General features: G+C 35.3%; 1 protein-coding gene across 13 annotated transcripts in view; it reads right to left on the bottom strand.

Annotated features, from left to right (window-relative positions):
* DMD (dystrophin) overlaps window positions 1-18,948 on the bottom strand; it is a 1,176,091-nt gene that overhangs the window by 262,819 nt on the left and 894,324 nt on the right. For all 13 annotated transcript variants that reach the window (XM_065677219.1, XM_065677222.1, XM_065677220.1 and 10 more), the window contains one exon: window positions 6,222-6,433. In XM_065677219.1, the coding sequence (XP_065533291.1) occupies window positions 6,222-6,433 (212 nt within the window). The remainder of the gene's footprint in view (window positions 1-6,221; window positions 6,434-18,948) is intronic.

Below are 18,948 nucleotides of genomic sequence, written 5' to 3'. Positions count from 1 at the left end.
ACTGATAAACACTGATTAGAATGTTGATTTTTTTTTTCTGAGACACAATTATATGGATGTGTTATTATGCATTATGCAAACTATTGCTATTTGTGATGTTGAGTTATACTGACATGGCAAATACAGTGAAATTATATGTTCCAATTTTCTTTTTTGTACTGTGAAATAATACTGATATTTGGAGAATTAATACCTGTGTTTTCACTCATTTTGAATTTACTTTGTTTTAATGAATTGTTTATGTAATTAGTGCCATCTACTGGAACAGCACTAAGCGTGCAATACAGCAAAATACTATTGGTAAACTTATCAATGTCTTTATAATGCTAATTTATGCTTCCGAGTATTGAGAAAGCTTCTTAAATCTTGGTAATTCCTTTTTTTTCCCTTTCTCTCCTCTTTCTCCTCTCTTCTTCCTTCTCCACTCCACCTGGGCCAGCTGTCTCACTACAGAAGCAACTCAAGAAATCAGGAACACTCATTCAACCAGCAACCAGCTCCCATGTTACTTTCCTGTTAGTCTTTTTATACCACAGATTTCCATATAAATGCACTGAAGTTACATATTTAATCCATAATGTCTAACAACAAAATGAAAGAACAAAAACAATTGATGGTCTAATCGTTTTTCTGTATTAGGTGAAGACTAGCCAATCAAAGGGAAAAAAGTTTGTATTTGTAAATAGAAACAGTAAGTTGCATGTAAACATTAGAAGCTATTGACAAAAAATAAACAGTAAGGTTTGTCACTATTTTGCTATAATACACAAATTGAGAAATGTCTGTGAAGAAAAAGTACGTTTTCCCCCTCTCATTCTCCCAAAGCAGTATTCCTTCTGACTGAGATAAGGAATTCTCCACAGAAACTGGAACTTAAATATGTAATCCCCGATTAAAGAGTCTAAATACTAAGTAAAAGTAAATACTTTTTTAATATTCTGTGCACTTACGTTTTCATCTTAGAAAGCCTGTGAGATGATTTTGGTTAAGATTAGACCTAAAACATACGTGAACTTTGAAGAGAGTCCAGGTGGAGATTTTTGGGAGTTTGATTTTTTTCCCCAACCCCCTTTACCTGCTAAAAAACTGCTTCAACATCTCTAGGGCCTCTCAATAATTTAAAAATGAAAATATGTACTTTATCTCTTTCCTGTGTTACTCTTTCATGAGATGGCAGATCACACAATTACCGTGCAGCAGATAACCTCATATACCAAGACAGCAATCTCATTTTCTATTTCGAAAAAGGGATCCTATTTATACTAACCAAACACTAGGATGGCACTACTAACCCCTGCTCCTGAAACCCATCTGAGCATGTTATGATTAAGCTCACTTAAGCTGAAGATGCCTAAACAATTTATTTAAGTCATTCCCCTGTGTTAAGTATAGAGCAAGTGTTTACTCAACATTTAGGTCTAGCCATCTTTATTATACTCCATCTTTCTTTTGCTTAAAATTACAGCTTCTCTTTTTCAGCCAAAAAATCACAGCAGACTGACTGTTCACTGCCTTCTACATAACAGAAGTTACCATAACATTTTGTCTGCATTGTAAATCAATGGGCTATAAACTTTGAAAGTAAGCTCTTTTTTGCCCAGCCCCATGTGAATATAAATGACCTTATAAAACCTTCCAAACACAGTTTTATAATAAAAATACGGAAAGATCCATTACAAGGTTATTTCCAAAAGTGTTGTTCTCACCATTGACTTCAACATTAATCCATTAACTTCCTGACATTACAACATGAGATCACAATTTAGGAAAGAAATTATGAATATAAAGAGCTTTGCTGACAGAAACAATTTGCATTTTCTACTTTACTGGAAATTGGTCTGTAATTTTTCAACAGCTTTGAGGAGTGTATGCCTTGCTTCAACTTTGCTCTGTGCACATACACTGAGAACAAAGTGTTGTGGTACATGTTTCAACTGTCTGTCTTACTAGAGGCCCATTAATTCCTTACATTAATATAATGAATATTTAGAATTAAATTTTTGGCATTATTCTTTTTTTTTCTTTTTCCTCTTAAATATTTTTTGGTGTCATCTATATTTCAGCTTCTTAAAAACACATTCAAGATTAGGGGTTTGTTGGTTTTGTTTGTTTGTTTGTTTGTTTGTTTTTTAAGAAGACACTTAATTACCTTAATTTCATTTTGACATTTTTTAAAGCATTCTCTGTGGTTTTTCTGTGTTATCACTGGAATTTGCCGAGTGTATTAAAAAACGTAAAGAATTAAGGCTGTGCATTTATCATGTTACTTAGGTATAAATCTATTTTTTATTTTTAAGACACTAGTTGCTGTCATTAGGAAGAAAATCTGTGTAATTAAGGATCCTTTATTAAAAACAAGTAATGAAATCAAAGATGGGCTTTATTCTACCTTTGGATTGCCCAGTGGAATAAAATAAAAAGATTCATAGAAGTTCAAATATAGCAATGTGTATGTATAGGAAATATGTATGTACATACTTACTATCTGAACATGTAAATTCCCACACTGAGCAAGCATATATATCACAAATCTGGAGAATCAGGCTGTCTTTCTGTCCTTCTGTATATCTGTAGTATGCTTTATTTATTTCCATAAAGAATTTTTTTTTTTTTTAATTTATAGACATAAGGTTTTTGCTTTGTTTTGTTTTTTTTAATCAAGGAATTCTATTCCACTGTCTGCATTACATTCAATAGCATTAACTTAATTTGTAATTGTTTTACTAAAATCCAAAATGTGCAGAGACTGTACTGCATAGTGTATTAGTACACAGGGAGTGGCAAAACAATACTTACTAAGTTAACTGCCCCTGTAAGAAGATGACAAGGCAAGAACGATAGCCTCAGTCTTATCTACAAATCTGAGGCATAAAGTTTACTCCTCAGACTATGTCAGTGGAAGGTTGCCTGGTCTTCTGTATCCCAACAGAGCAGGGAAAGTAATCAGACCGCTATATAGTTTCCTATTTAGATTAATGAGAAATAAGTGGTCAAAGAAAAAAAGAAATAAAACCTTGTCTCCACCCTCCTTTTTCTTCACTGTGGACGTCCCAGCTAAACTGGTACAGAGGGAGAAGACATGCCTCAATAGCTCTTACCAAAATAAGAATAGGAGTGAATGGGCAATCCTAGCAGGTTTATATTTTTCAATGTAAGCCCAATATTGCATTAAGAGACTAGTTTTACACTAGCTGATGTTCAGATGACCTGGGGATGAAAAGAAGCTGAAGTGTGAATTTGTACTATTTATACACCTATAACCTTCAGCCTGCTGAGTTAACCATCTGCAGTCATCACTTAATGAACAACAAAAAACAGGGCTTTAACGGCTAAAGACTCTCACTGGCCAAAATGCCATATTCGTATTCTCCTTACCTAACCCTGGTACCTAGAATTTAGTTGTCAAGTAGCAAAATAAAAAAAAATAGAATGACACAAGCACTGATTTACAGGTCAGTTAGAGGAGAATTTTTGCATTGACTGTGTTGTCTTTAGGCAGACTTAAAATGTTTAATGAACAAATCAGAAGAACACTTGGTGACTACTTTCTCACACCAAGCTGTGTTGAGATACAGAGCTGACAAAATGAATATGTCTGAAGAATTTATTTAAGGCTCACACTGACCACTCTCTTTCCCTCAACAGAAATGAATGGACATGACAGCTTTATTTTCATCACTGTAACAGGAAGCCAAAAGACAGCATACTTGCTCTATATATTCAGGGAAAAACATAAAAACCGTGTTTGGCACTGAAGCCTGGAAAACATTTCTTTACAGGGCTTCATGTATTTCTAGGTCCTTCAGTTTAGATAATACTGTACAGAAGAAATCTAAAGCTGCTAAACTAAAAAAAAATATTCCATTTTTGTTTGAATTCATGACTCCTTATCTCAAGCATGAACAAAACAGCTGATGCTGTCACATCTGAGAAGCTTTCATGAGGTATTTGACACAATAGGAATTACTGGCAGACAAAGATAATTATTCTAGGAAAACTGGCACAAAAGAAAGAGGGTGAAAAAAAAAAAAGAAAATAACACACCATCACACCCCCCTCCCCGCCCCCAGCCCCATTCTCTAAGACAGAGGTGAATTTCTTCCAGACTTGAGGAAGAAAGGCTAGGCAAAGCCAAACAAATGAAAGTAAACAACTATGGAACAATAGTGCTTGTTGAGGCTCATGAGGGCACAGCAAATTAAGATGGACTAGCTGTGACAATGAAATCAGAATTACAGGCTAACATCTGTAATTTGACACAACATGTCACATTGAATCAAGATTGGGATGGGAATGGCTGAAAATACTGATAGCCCAAGTCCTTCATCTCTTTTAAAAAAGGAGTGAATACAATCTGCAGGTATCATTTCAAAACCCCTGTTTATTCATCGAAATATATTCTTGTGACTAAGTATACTAGTATACTTTCTCTATAACTTGATGGATGGAGAAGGGCACATTTTTATTTCTCTCCTTGAAGAACGTTTCTCCAATACCCCTATTTTTTCAAAAAGCATACACTTTTAGATGAACTTCACCTGAACCTCATATATCCCTGTAAAAAATCTGAACCTCATATATATTCTTGTAAAAAAAATCCATTTCTAAACCTCTATTTTCAACTATTTTCCTAGTTAAGTAATTTGTGGTCGAGATGTAAGACACTCCAACACAATGACATAAGACTGTTTGCACAGAACTGGTGTTTTGCTAATTGAGTCTTTGCTGAGCTGGGACACTGATTTTGTTGAAACTTTTTGTCAAAAAAAAACCCAACCTAAACAAAACAAACACACATTAGGCAGAAGCCAGAACTCTATCTCTGCAGAAAGACCGTGACAGATGGGAGTCCTCTATGCTGGATGACAGTAGTATACAGAACCTATAATGCTTTCCAATATATCAGTGAGCCCTTGTTTGCCATAATCCACTATTCCCAAGCAATGACCCTTATGGCATAATCTTCAATGAGAAGACTTAACCACACCCCCTAAAACAAGGGGCCAATGAATGTTTTCATGCTCCTCAGAAGCAAGCAAAAAGAAAAAAAAAAGGCAAAAAAAAGGCAAGTAAATACCCAAACAGATTTTTTTAAATATACTTCTAAATGTCAGAAAAGTAATGAGTAACTGATGATGGACATAGCTGAAGACCAGTTGTGCAGTTATACACACACTTTGGTGGTCAAATCAGTTGATGGGGACCTCACCCCACTATTCTTCACAGCAGTTCATTACTATTCAGCTGTGAAAATAAGACTGTTCTAAGCCCACAGACATTAACCAAATAGCTGAGTGGTAGGAGTTAAAAAGTCCTGGTGGGCAGGAGAGTATAACATACAGAAAAACATTTGTGTAACTATTCTCCCAAATAACTAAGATGCAACGTTCCATTAACATGGAGGCAAGACTCACTTTAAGAGGCTTATCAAATGGTTGGTTTCAATCTTATCTTTCTCCAACCAGAAAATGAGATATTATTAATCTGAAACAGCTGTTCTTAAAATTTATTCATGAAGAATGTCACCAAAGTATGACCATTTCCACAACAAGAAACTTAAAAACTGATGCAACACTTAGGGCATATTTGCATTGCTACTTGAGCTATAGCTCAACTACATAAGTTAAATGAGGTGCATATTTTATCACCTAGAATGTGACAACATATGTGCTAAAATCACAAAAGCAGCCATTACAGACTTATTTTGCAGTTAATAACCCTGCTAAGGTTGAACTCAGTGAGATTATTTTGTGGCAAATCTAAAATGCTTGATTCTCAAAATATTTCCATATAGTTTGTTATGTTTGTTGTTTTTTTTCCCCTTTTCTTTACTAACTCCAGATAATTTTTACAGCTTAGTTATTAATGCAGACAGACACACCAATGTGATAGGATTTCCCAGTTTGCAGCTTAGGCTATTGTACAGAAGATATGAGAAATACTTGTGTTGGAAAGGTAGGTATTCTTCCTGAAAGTTCAGCCAGCTATTTGTTATGATTGATAAATTAAGACTCATTTCATTCAAGGATTATGTGACACAATTTAGTCAATCGTCAAATGTCAATTACAATTCACATTGTAAGTGGATTTCTTTCTAATATTTTTGTGGGAAATAAGGGATAAAGAGGTTGCTCTCAATGTGTACTCTGCAACTGTTAGAGGACATTTTCTTTAACAATCTAGTTAACTCAAACTGAAATACTTTAATTCTCAGTAGTGACCTTAAGCTCCGTATTCTGCTTTTTCAGAGCTTCCACGGTGTAGGAAATTTCTTTCCATGACTCAAGTTTAGCTTTTGCTTGTTCAAGAACCTGCTCAGCTTCTTGTTTAGCTTCTAGCCACTGTGTTGAATCCTTTAACATTTCATGAAGCTGTTGGCTCCGGCTTTGGAGGTGTCCATGCACTTCATCCCACTGGCTCTGTATCTTTTCAACTGGTGAAACACAAAGGAAAAACAAAAGCTAAGTCACTTAAAAGTTGGGTTTTTTTTTTTTTTTTTTAATTTCTTCTGAGGGAGTAAAAAAATATTAAAATCTTTTTAGAACTGATCATATTGGAAAGCTCTTGTAATTTAAGCTGCAATTGCAACCAAGTTCAGTTTTACAGATAAACAGTTCTAGGTCACACAGTAAGACACTATGGTAAACAGCATGAGTTTCAGTGCAAATGCAGCCAGAAATGCCAGATTCATGCCTCAAAAAGCATTATGAAACAGGATCATATCTGAGAAGAAGCATCAGCAGTAATTTTTATTTCTTACCAAACACCAGGCTTAACATTTTCTGAAGAATGAGTCCTTTGGGTACTTCAGTAATATTAAAGATTTATTGCAAGATATAATTAATAGCTATATTTTCATTAAGGCAAAAGTTCTCAGACTGCAAAGGATGAAAAACTTCCTCATATGTCCATGTTAATTATAAAATAATGATTAGCTTTATCCACTTTTTGAAAGAAATGTGATTCGTGGAAATTTAATAATCATTACAATCGCTGATAACGAGTGTTGGTTAGCATCCAGCATCAGACTCATCCATAGTAGCATAAAAACATCAGAAGATCTAGATGTCCAAGCAGTTTGACTAATTAAAAACAAACAAACCAAACAAAGAAATACACAAACAATAAGATATATGCAATGGAAAATATATGCAAAGGAAGTCATTTATTTCTTTATTTAATTCCCCGAGGTTAGTCAGCACAAACTACATTCTTAATATTTTCTTGAAGACTGCCTCCCTACATTGAAAATGCATGGGTCTTCTAGGGAGCAGAACAGAGATTCCTAGAGTTCTCAGAAAGCAATTAAAATTTAAATGGTAGTTCCAACCCTGCATCTTTCAGTGCAGGCTGAGAACAGTGCAGGCTGAAGACAAAAGGGATGAAAAATGCTTCAGCAGGGAAAAGAGACTTCTACCTATCACTGCTATTCCTTCTTCCAGAAGGAAGAAAGATCTTTCCATAGACTCAGCTGAAGTTTAGAGAAAGAGAAGAAAACCCTTCAGCAACCCCTGCTCAAGCCTTAGGTGAAAAACTGTAAGCACACACAGCAGCATGTTCAAGTCAAAAGAAGTGCAAATGAAAGTGCAAAACAACTGGAAAACACAAAGCACAATCAAATCAAAGCAAAGATAGCCTAAGGACTAAATACTTTAATCTAATTGGAAACAAATCTAACCCCCCATTTTAGAAAGCTGTAAATGAAGGTCACAAAACAGCAGCTCATTTCTGTGCCCTATTTGGATGACGATTTCTGATGTAAGCTTTAGGGTATACTTGAAGCAACAAAAAGATTGTGGTCTACAGGCAGGGTGAATAACAGAATTATTCTCAAACTGCTCATGTAAAATCTCTGTGCTATGGCTACAGCATGTGGTTCAAGGGTTGTGCTGGAGGTCTACCCAGACACTTTCCACAGTGTTGCTGGCATATGGCCCACAGCTGCAACCTGTTTCTTGCAAATAATTGCTTGAGCTCCTTCCCCCTTAGACTCTGAGACATTCAGTGTGCTATCTTTTGAATCCTGGCAAACTGGAGATTTTGGTACACAGGTGGCAAAATTATAATAATTTGTTTTAGTCAGCTCTCCATGAAAAAACAAATGAACAACACCCCACCAAAAAAACCCCAACCAAACAAAAAAACAACAACAAACAAACAATAAAACCCCCAACACCAAAATACTAATAGTTTTGTTTTATTGTAAATTTCTTTGTTGGTGTAGGTACTAGGGGAGAAAGAATTGAGAGGTGGATGAAAACTCTGTTACAAAACTACTTTAAAAGAAATATGGGTTTGTAACTATATTAATTCCTCATAATAGTTGCATTTAATAAAAAATACTGATATTTTTTATCAACCAAAAATATTTATTGATGGATCTGTTTCATAATGTTTCATGAGATTTATATCTAAGACAGACATACTAGCAGTCCTTCTCTAGGGGTTGTGGTTTTCTCATCAAGACTTGAGTTTTTGTCATGGTTTAAGCCCAGCCCGTAACTCAGAACCAGGCAGCTGCTTGCTCATTCGCTCATTTCTTCTCCCCAACTCCCAGTGGGATGAGGAGGAGAACTGAAAGAACGTTAACCCCATGGGTTGAGTAAGAACAGTCCAGTAACTAAAGTATAATGTTCAATTACTATGACCAATAATAATAATGATAAAGGAAATAAAAAGGGGAGAGAACACAATTGCTCACCACCCACCAACCGATACCCAGCACAACCCGCTTGGTGATCTGGGCCTTTCAGGTGATCCCTCAGGTTATGTACTGGGCATGATGTGCTGTGGTATGGAGTACCCCTTTGGCTAGTTTGGGTCAGGTGTACTGTCTCTGCTCTCTCCTGGCGTCTAGTGACCCCCTCACTGACAGAGCATGAGAGACTGAAAAGTTCTTGATCAGGGTAAGCACTACTTAGCAACAACTAAAACACTGGTGTGTGATCAGCATTCGACCTTAGTCAAAAACGCAGCACTGCACCAGCTACTAGGCAGGGGAAAAATAACTGCTACAGCTGAACCCAGGACATTTTTGATCTCAAACCACAGTCCTGGGATTCTGTGATGATCAATTCTCCCACTCAGGAGGGGAATGAAGCTGCATAATGAAAGCTGTGTTCAGGACACCTCAGGAGCCCATTTACGCAAGTGACTATGAATGCACAAGCTCCAAATCTATGAAACACATTTCCTTGTGAACATTATTGGGTTATCTCCCTTAAATAGGCAAAAGAAAAGCTTCTGACATGGACACTTAAAAAATAATGTGCCTAATAGTTTTGCTTTATTACAGATTGGAATTGAAGAGTTCAGGAAGTTATTAGGTACGCCAAAAAGAAAATTTTGTTTTCTTGAAAGACTGTGTTACAAAACTCACTGAAAGTACTTCAGTTGAGGATAAACACTCTGTGACATCTGCATAATTAATCTAGCCTTTCTGAGCTAGAATAGACCAAACTGTGCAGTACTGTATGAGAAAAATATGTAGACGCTTATTAGAGAGGCCTTTGTAATTCTGACAATATTATTTCGTTAGAGGTAACCTAAAAATCCCTTCATTACTGTGAATTTACATTTTCTAAATGATGCTTCCATTTGAATGCATACTATTGCTTGGTTTGTAAATAACAAAAAAACCTCAAGCCTCTAAGGTTTAAAATATGAGAATTTGCTTCCAAAAATGTAATGAAAACCACAGTGTAAATCAGTGTCTCTTAAGGATGGCTTTTGTTCCTTCAGATATTCTTTAGTGGGATATACCTGCCCACAGAAGCAAAGGTGTATACCACTTACATATATATGCCAAATGAAAAAGTTCATAAAATCCAATTTGAGCTTATATTGTGTTAGAACTGATCCTGGCAACCCATGAACCTCTCACCTGCAGTTAATGAGTTACTGACCACAGATGAGAAGGGTCAGAGAATTGCTATTGAATAATGTTGGACACTAGAAAACAATTTTTAAAGTACTCTTAAAATCATCAGGTTTTTGGCAAGGGCACTGGAATGTATAAAAGGCTTTCTCTGACTCCATATTAATAGGAATGTATTTGTGAAAATATTTAAGAGTGCTTTATAAGATAAGAGTGTGGAATCTCAGTCAAAGTTCTTTCAAGCTAACACCCTGCCTATAGCCTTTGAAAGCTTATTTCTGTTGCCTGGGCTTTATAAAATCCTTAAGGTTACGATGAACATATGGGATTCAACACAGAGAAAATTAGCTTCTTCGAAAGTCCAAACAACCTTATCTGGAAGCAGGAACACAAACTTAGAAACAAGAAATTAGTTCCATACCCATAAAAATAGAAGAATCAATGGCAAGAGAAGCATTTGTTCCGGAAAATAATTTGTCCCAGTTTTGGAGAACTAAAGAAAAAAATTGATCGCTACTTTGATCACTTGTATTTAATGCCTTCAATAAGTAATAGTCACTAAATAAAAATAAAAATAAAACAAACAAACAAACCCCCCCCCCCCCAAAAAAAAAAAACCTACCCCAGATAAAAGGCTATTGCAAAGATTATAAAATATCTGGAAACATAAGAACATCTAATATGGCTTAAAAAAGTAAGTTTTGCCAGGAAAAAGTAATGTAATTGTCCTTACTGCACTGTGAATTGTAATAGCATATTAATGAGTTCAGATTCTGATCTTCATCTTTTACATATCACTGCACCTACGTACTGTGATGAATACATATTGAAGATGCCTAGATAGAACAAACGTGGCTCCATGTGCACTATTAATATCATTGTAGCACAGAAATATTAAATAATTAGTAACAATGACAAAAGCCTTTTTTCCCCATAGTTCAGTAGTTTCTGAAGCAACTCAGTTTACATTGTTCATTAAAGCTAAATCCTCTGCCTTCTCCAATTCAGAGAGTAATCTCTTTTTTAATGTGGCACTTCCCCTCTGTATCCAGTTTTTTCTTTCTGCCTCTTCCCCCACCAAGTTTGACAACAGCATAATATCTTGTTTGTAAGAATCAGTATTTGAAATTATCACAATAATATTAATAAAAAATATTTGACAATTAACAAATCTAAACCAAGAAAAATAAAACAGGTTATACCCTGAAGTGAAACCCAAACCCCATTAATTTCCTAATCACAATGCTCCAGGCAGAAGTCGTCATTGTACTTCATTTACACAAGTTTTGCTGTTGCTTAGTGGAAAGTGTCCCAGCATGGATCCAACTGCTCCCATTCCAACACTGAACACTCTCAGATGAGTAATTTAGGACATAGTGACAGTCTACCAGTATGTAATTTCAAGGTTGCTATGCAATTTCTCTTTTTTCATTATTACTATTCACTATCTGGTCAATAGTGATTATATCACTAAGATAGACAAAAGGATTTCTGCTAGACTGATCACAGATTAAGTAAGTTATTAGAAACAATAATAAAGCAGCCAAACACAAGATAACTACTTTTCAATCTGGTTACTATTGATTTAGTACATTGAGGGAAGAACAATGTCAGTGAAGAAGACTGCTGGCTTAAAATTCAGGTTTGTTTATTATTATATCATTATATTATTATACTCTTTTTCATAGTCTAGGTATTATAGAGAAACAAAAACAAAAATACGTTTCTTTGTTAAGAGTTCATATAATTGATAAGACAAATATAACTCTCTTCACTGAATTTACTGTCTGCTGTTTATAACACAACAGCAGTGGAAACAACAGAGGAGGACTCTGAGAAGAAGCTGTCAGACACAGGAGAAATCATGTAGCCTTTAAACACTGGGGCAGCACACAATGGCTGTCACAGGTAAACAGAACGAAAATATCACATTACTAGAAATATATATCTCTTAGCTTATGCAAATATGAATAAAGCAATTACTCCATGCCAGTTTGATAAGTTCATTGAATTCAGTATATACTCAAAAAAAAAAAAAAAATTGCACAAGTAAATAAGCAGCAACAGAGTTTGTGACATAGAAAACCTTCACTTCCCTTATGGAGGTTTTCTTCCCTTGTCCAATAAATTACCTAAACGGCAGTCATTTTGCTCTATAGGACAGTGCTTTTCCAAAGCATTACTGTCAATATATTGATATTTTCCTATAAAAGTATTTTTTCACTGTAAGTTCATAGATTTGAAGACTAGAAGGACCAATATAATCTGACCTGCTGCAGAATATAACTGGAGACCAGCAGAATTAAGGACAGTTATAATTCATGTTACTAAAAGAAGCTGCTGATACACTGATATGCTTCAGCTGTAAAATGAAAATCGTTTTATATGCATATTTGAGTGTTTCAATTTACTTATAACTTGCAACAATGACCATGATGAAAAGACACATTGAGCTTGAAATCTAGCCAATTCTGAAAAATGAGTTATGAATAGTTTAATATTTTTGTCATAATCTCTTGAATCAGAAGAGTTCCGCCCCTCCCCCACCCCCCCACCCCCGTTGTAGCACTATGAAATACCCAAGGAACAGAAGATAAAAAAGGTAACTTCATTCCGAGAGTAGCCTTTAAACACTGAGGCAGCACAGAATGTCTGTCATTGGTAAACAGAATTAAAACATCAAGAAAACATTTTACATCCTCTGACAATTATGACAACTGAATTTGTCAATGTTAAGTATAACTAGTTAAGAAACTGGTGCGTGAGGTCATTGTACAAAATCTTGCTACAGAGCTGGATGGAGCCCTGTCTTGAACATGGTTTGCATCGTCACAGGGCTGCAAGCACAATTCTTCATATGACAGTGCATGTACCAGCCACCACCAGAAGTAGAAGAGAGCAAGACACGGTAATATGCAGAGCTAAACTGAATACATAGAGATTGTAATATTATTGAAAATGATGACAACATAAAAGCTGTAGATTTTTGGCAGGGACAGGTTAAAACCAGCCCAAGGCCAGTGTGTAGTTGATTGCCCTGGAAGCATACTACCGCAGCTTCAAAGGTATAAATACAAGATTTTTTTTAATCATATACTATCCTGAAAATTATTCCTGTATCTCCCCAGAGTTTAAACCATTTACAAAGTTGTTTTCAAAGGTAAGTACATATTTTAAGATTCAACTGAATAGTCCATCAGGTCGGAGTAATTTTTGTTGGAGTTGCAGCCCCATAATATACTTTTCTTTGAATGTTCTGGATAGTTAGCTGTCCTGTATAACATCTTACTCCATTACTTTGATTTATACATTTATCCATATAAAGTTTAGTTTAGTTAAACTTTCGTGGCTGTATAGAACACTAGTTTTTCCAATCCTAAAAGTTTTAAGTGTGTCTTACAGTGAACACGTCTTCTGAGAGGCATGATAGAGAAACTAGAAAATACAGATTTAAACAGAAACATACTAGGTTACTGCACCTTTTTTGCATTTTTCCCTTTCTTCCTAATTACACTAAACTGTATAATTTCCCATATAATAGGGTTAAACAAATTATGAGGGAAAATAAATATTTTTCATCAGGCTACAAGATTATTCTGAAGGCACAACAACCATGCACTACATGCAAGATTTTCTGATGCTTTCCAGTTTTTGCTCAGTTTTCTGTAAATGACATGAATGGAATGACAGTTAAAACACCACTTAAGCTTTGTCTTATCTTTTGGTTATCTTGCTTTTCATTATTGAATTGTTCTAAGCAAAAGAAGAAAAGAAAAAAAAAACCAAACCCAAAACTTTATTTTTTTCCCCACCCTTGATAAAGGATCCATCTGAAGTTTTCCATTTGTAAATTTTTTTTATTTTTTTTTTCCTGAAAGTCCTCTACCTTCTCTACTTCTGCCTTCCAGAAAAGGTGTCTGACCTGAGTCTTATTCTGCAAGGAGTAATCACTTTAATAAACCCTATCATACAACATCCCTCGACAAAAGGATGTCAGCACTATTCTCACATGAATCTGTGAGAGACTAGTCTAGGGAGAACACTTAGATAGTATATGCAGAGTCAAACAAGGATAAGTTTAGAACATGTATTTTCTAATTCCTGAAGTGCTTAAGAAGTTTACAGGAACAGTTATAACATCTACTAAGTAGCTGCCTGTAGGCTATCGAGTGGAGCTGGATAGGACAGAATATACAGTAGTGAACAGTTGGAGACAGCCTACTCAGTAGTTTATGCTTCATGTGTCCTTCTTTATCTTTTCCTGTAAAGCAGTATTTCTCTTAACCTTTTTCAGAGGCTTATAGAAGTCATAATTTTAAACAATGACCTTAGAAAGTTGTGGTGACACCTTAACTAAATATGGAAGAGAGTAATAATGTGTCATCTAAGACATTTTATATATCCCGACCAGACATTTTATATATCAACAAGAGGATTTTGCCAATAAACCCCAAATTAATGGTGGGGTGGCAATTGAGAATATCTAGTTGTCAGTTATGGCAGTAAGATGTTAGATGTAGCTTTTATGCACTATTAAGGTATTTATAGAAATATTACTCCTTATCATATATGAGGGAGGGAGGGAGGGAGGGAGGAAGGAAGGAAGGCAGGCAGGCAGGCAGGCAGGAAGGAAGGAAGGAAGGAGGGAGGAAAACTGTAAACCTGCATACTACTGTGCAGTATTCTAGTTTCAAAGAATAGATTATTACCAGGAAGGAGTGCTCAGGGCCTTCACTTGTCTTTCTGGAATGATGAAGAGCAATGAATATGTACCTGCAAGACCTCTTAAGGCATGAAAGCCCTGGGAGGAAGAATGTTATCTTCCTTGAATTCTCAGTGGCTAAGAAAGACAAGTAATAAGAGAGATTTCAACAGATTTAAATGTTGGGGTTTTGTAAAAATACACACAAACTTATGAACTCATTTTGTAGTTTGGTACTTTTGGGGGGCAATTATTTCCAACTATTGCAACTCTATGATTTAATTTTGTTTTGTTTCACTAGGGTAAGCCTATTTTGCTTTTATCTAAAAATCACTGCCATATGATCAAGCTAATAAAGGTCACTTTACTCCTTTGCAAGTGTCTGATCAAACAGAATGAACTGAAAACTGTCAAGTGGTTTCCACTAGGCACCAAGTGAATAATGCTTTGACACTCTGAAGCATGCTTTATACCTTGCTATATGGAGTGGGAGTTAGAGACAAGACTAAGCTGGTAACACATCTGAAGAAATCAGTTTCTTATAACAAGCAAAAGCAGCTTCTGTGAGTGAGCACTGAGAAAGGCACGCAAGAGCTTATTATTTGGAAAACAGGTCCTTGAGAAAGCATTCACATATTTGTCAGGTTTTTATAGATGTATTTATGTATATAAAATTTATCACCTCTCAAAGGAAGTTTTTGCCATAATTTTTTTCACTAAATGAAAAAGCGAAATGATTATGATATGTAAGATGTGGAAGAGAATTTATCTTGCATTTTAGTATTTTACACAATCTATAAATTTTTGATGTGAGAAATAAATACTTATCTTGGGAAATAAGATCCATCAGAATTAGCACGAAATAGGTAACAAACCTAAGTGTAGTTTTGTTAGAGGTCTACAGAAACAAATATATGCATATACATATATATACACAAGTATTGACTAGGGGGATGTACAAACATATTAGGGATAAACTTCTGATAACCCTATATATAGCCACCAGAGCCCTAAGAAGCAGAGCAGGATGTTTACGGAGAGATGGACTACCACAGTCAGTCCCACTGCTCAGGCAGGATAGAGTCAGCAGTGATTCATCAATGACCCCAGGAGTAGGATTCATATGGACAAACCACCAAAAGTTTATTATTTATTTATTTAAGAGACTCCTATATTTCTATGATATAAAAATATAACTTTGTAGTAACGTTACACTAACTGGAAAAAAATAGCAATTTATTTCCTTTGTTGTATGTACAAAATAGCTACTGCATTATTGAATTTAGGTACTTTCTTAAATATTCATCATATAATTATGAAGACTTACATTAGATTTAGGAATTATATTTAGACTGACGGAAGGTATCCGAACTGAAGCCACAGGATTAAGGCTAATCTGATTAATAAAATGAGTGAATACATAAGTAATCCAATCCTTTTAGTGTTAGATTTATAGAAAAATTTTCAAAGAACTTAACAGGAAAAAAACATTAATTTCTGTCTTTCTTAGTATTATAAGAACTAATTAGAAGAGACTAGGTGTTCAAGTATTTGACTTTGCCCAAATGTCCGATATAATTTTAAATCATTAAACTAATTTTTGTTCATGGATAATAGCCTTTGTAACAATCAACCTATTTACAAAATACTTAAGAAAACACTTTTTTTCTCCCCAGAAGAAATACGACTTGTCTGTGCCTGTATTTAAAAATGGGATATTAAATTAGTGAAATGATATTCTACTTTCTCTAAACATAAACAAGAATGCTATTAGCATTCTTAATGTACATCAGCTTTCATATACTAATGCTTTCATGGACTTCCATGTTTATTGATGCAGAAACATAATGTTAGCTCTGGCAGTTTAAGTCCTGAAATGTGTGAAATTCATTACCTACCTGATGAAGCATACAAACAATGTATTTCAGAATTCTTAGAACCAGATCACTTTGCATTGCTATCATACATTCATATTTACACCGTATATTTTTAATGTCATCAGCATACTAACTCCTACTGAGTTTAGGCTGAGACTTGTTTTACAGATGTTAATCTCTACATTTGTAAATCTCTGCATTACTTAATCTCTACATTGTTTTGATTTGGTTTTGATTTAATAGATCTAGCTCTGACTGTATGGGAAAGACTTCGGGAGATCTTAGTGTACCAAAATACCTAGAAAATTAAAATGAACTTTGGAATTCTGCAAATGTGTGAATATCAGGCTCCAAGTTATTGAAACAAAGTTTTGCATACTGTTTGTATTTCTGTTTCATTCTTCAAAAAGCAAAATTTCCTCGGGAGAACCTCCACTTACCACAAAAGCCATAAATCTAAAATTCAAAATTCGAAGACTGCAACTGGCTTTGATTCATTTTACAATGGATAAACATAACATCTTTTCCTTCTGTTATTTCACATTAAATATTATATGAACTATAGAATAATATAATTGAAAAGCTAAGCTTTAGTTTTCTATAACTTTCAAGGTCCAAATTCTTACTCCTGTAATACTTACTAATTAAGCTGCATCTTCAAGGGTAAACTGGCCAGTAAGGAACACAGTGGCTCCTATTTGTTGGTCTTAACTCTGAGACCATCTGCTAGGCTACAGTTGTTCTTTATGGTATTCCATGGCTGGGAATTATGAGCACAGACTATTATGAAGCTTTTGCTGTGCCTCTTCTGACAATGTCAGATCTGCACAGTGATTCAACTGCTTTACCACCACAGCATGCACCTCCCTCTGGAGGTCAGCTGGGAGACAACTGTAGAGCTCCCTTCACTCACCAATGAAACAGTCACAGAAAGTGGGGTCCTGGCAACAATACTGAGCTTAGCCCAGTGGATGAACCAGAAGAAGCCATCTGTGTATCAGAAAAAAAACCCACACCATGGGCCAAAATCAAAGCATCATAGCTTTGACTTTTATTTTTGCTTCTGAAAGCAAAGCAAACTGCCAATTTCAAGGCAGAGAAGTAAATGTGTTTCTTTCTAAAATAATTCTGTATTCAACTTTAAACATAAATGTTAGGCATTTTCTATCTGAACTGACTTAAATTTATTCTTTCACAACAGAAACAGAAAACTGTATAAATTTCTTCTATTTACAAATTACTAATTTCATAATCCCAGAATCCCAGAATGGTTTGGGTTGCAAGGGATCATCTAGTTCTAAAACCCCTGCCTTTCATAGGGACACATTCCACTAGACCAGGTTGCTTGAAGCCCTGTCCAACCTGGCCTTGACCAGTGCCAGGGAAGGGGCAGCCACAACTTCTTCAGGCAACCTGTTCCAGTGCCTCACCACCCTCACAATGAAAAATTTCTTCCTTAAATATAATGTAAATTTCCCCTCTTTCAGTTTAAAGCCATTCCCCCTTGTCTTGTCACTACATGCCCTTGTAAAAAAAATCATCTCCAAATTTCTTACAGGCCCCCTTTTGGTATTGGAAGGCTGCTCTAAGGTCTCCCCGGACCTAATCCTCTTGTGGCTGAACAAGCCCAACTCTCTCAGTCTTTCTCCATATGAGAGGTGCTCCAGCCCTCTGACCACCTTCATGGCCCTCCTCTGGACCCACTTTAATAGGTCCATATCTTTCTTGTACTGGGGGCCCCAGAGCTAGATACAGTACTGAATAATGTAGTGAAATACAAGGTATACAGCTTCCTCCATTTCAGGACAGCTGACTAGAAATTCCATCACCAACAGAACCTTATAGACTCAAAATAGAGTGACATTTACAGAACAGATCTTGTATTGTACCTGTGATTTGGATAAAATAGTTACTTTTCTTACAATAGTCTTCCTGATAGGAGAAAAACATTAGATATAGCAAGACTGTAAATTAAAGACTATTTCTGGCCAACACAAAAACAATTTTTTCTTCTTTTTTTTTTTTTTTTTTTGTAAAATTGCTTTAATATTGAACTAAGTATTTCCAAAGGTGAGTTAATTCCTCAGGGCTATTGCTTCTATTTCACATTAACATTTCCATGTCTTACACCTCATTCTGCTTTCCCTCTCACATTTGTACCTATTTACTACATATTCCAGAAGATGCTATCAGTCTGATACAGGTTAATCCACACTTTTTGATGCACATAAAGATGACCTTATGTGCTTTAAAGTAAATATCCAACAGAGTCAACTAAGGAAGTAACATACACTGTAGAAGAAATTTTTCTTCTGAAATTGTGAAAATATTTTGAGCATTTTGAGCATTCTCTGTGTAGCCACATTGATCAACTTTTTTTTCTTTTTCTTTTTTTTAACTAAGCACTGGTTAGAAAATGAAGGTCCTATCATAAAAATGCTGGTACGTGAACTATTCAAGGAGCACAGCTCTGCAAGCATAGGGGCATGGAA

The sequence above is a fragment of the Lathamus discolor genome, chromosome 4 (genome assembly GCF_037157495.1).
Source record: "Lathamus discolor isolate bLatDis1 chromosome 4, bLatDis1.hap1, whole genome shotgun sequence".
NCBI classification, from domain to species: Eukaryota; Metazoa; Chordata; class Aves; order Psittaciformes; family Psittacidae; genus Lathamus; species Lathamus discolor.
Note: the sequence above shows the minus strand (reverse complement) of the source record. Positions and strands in the feature narration are given on the sequence as shown.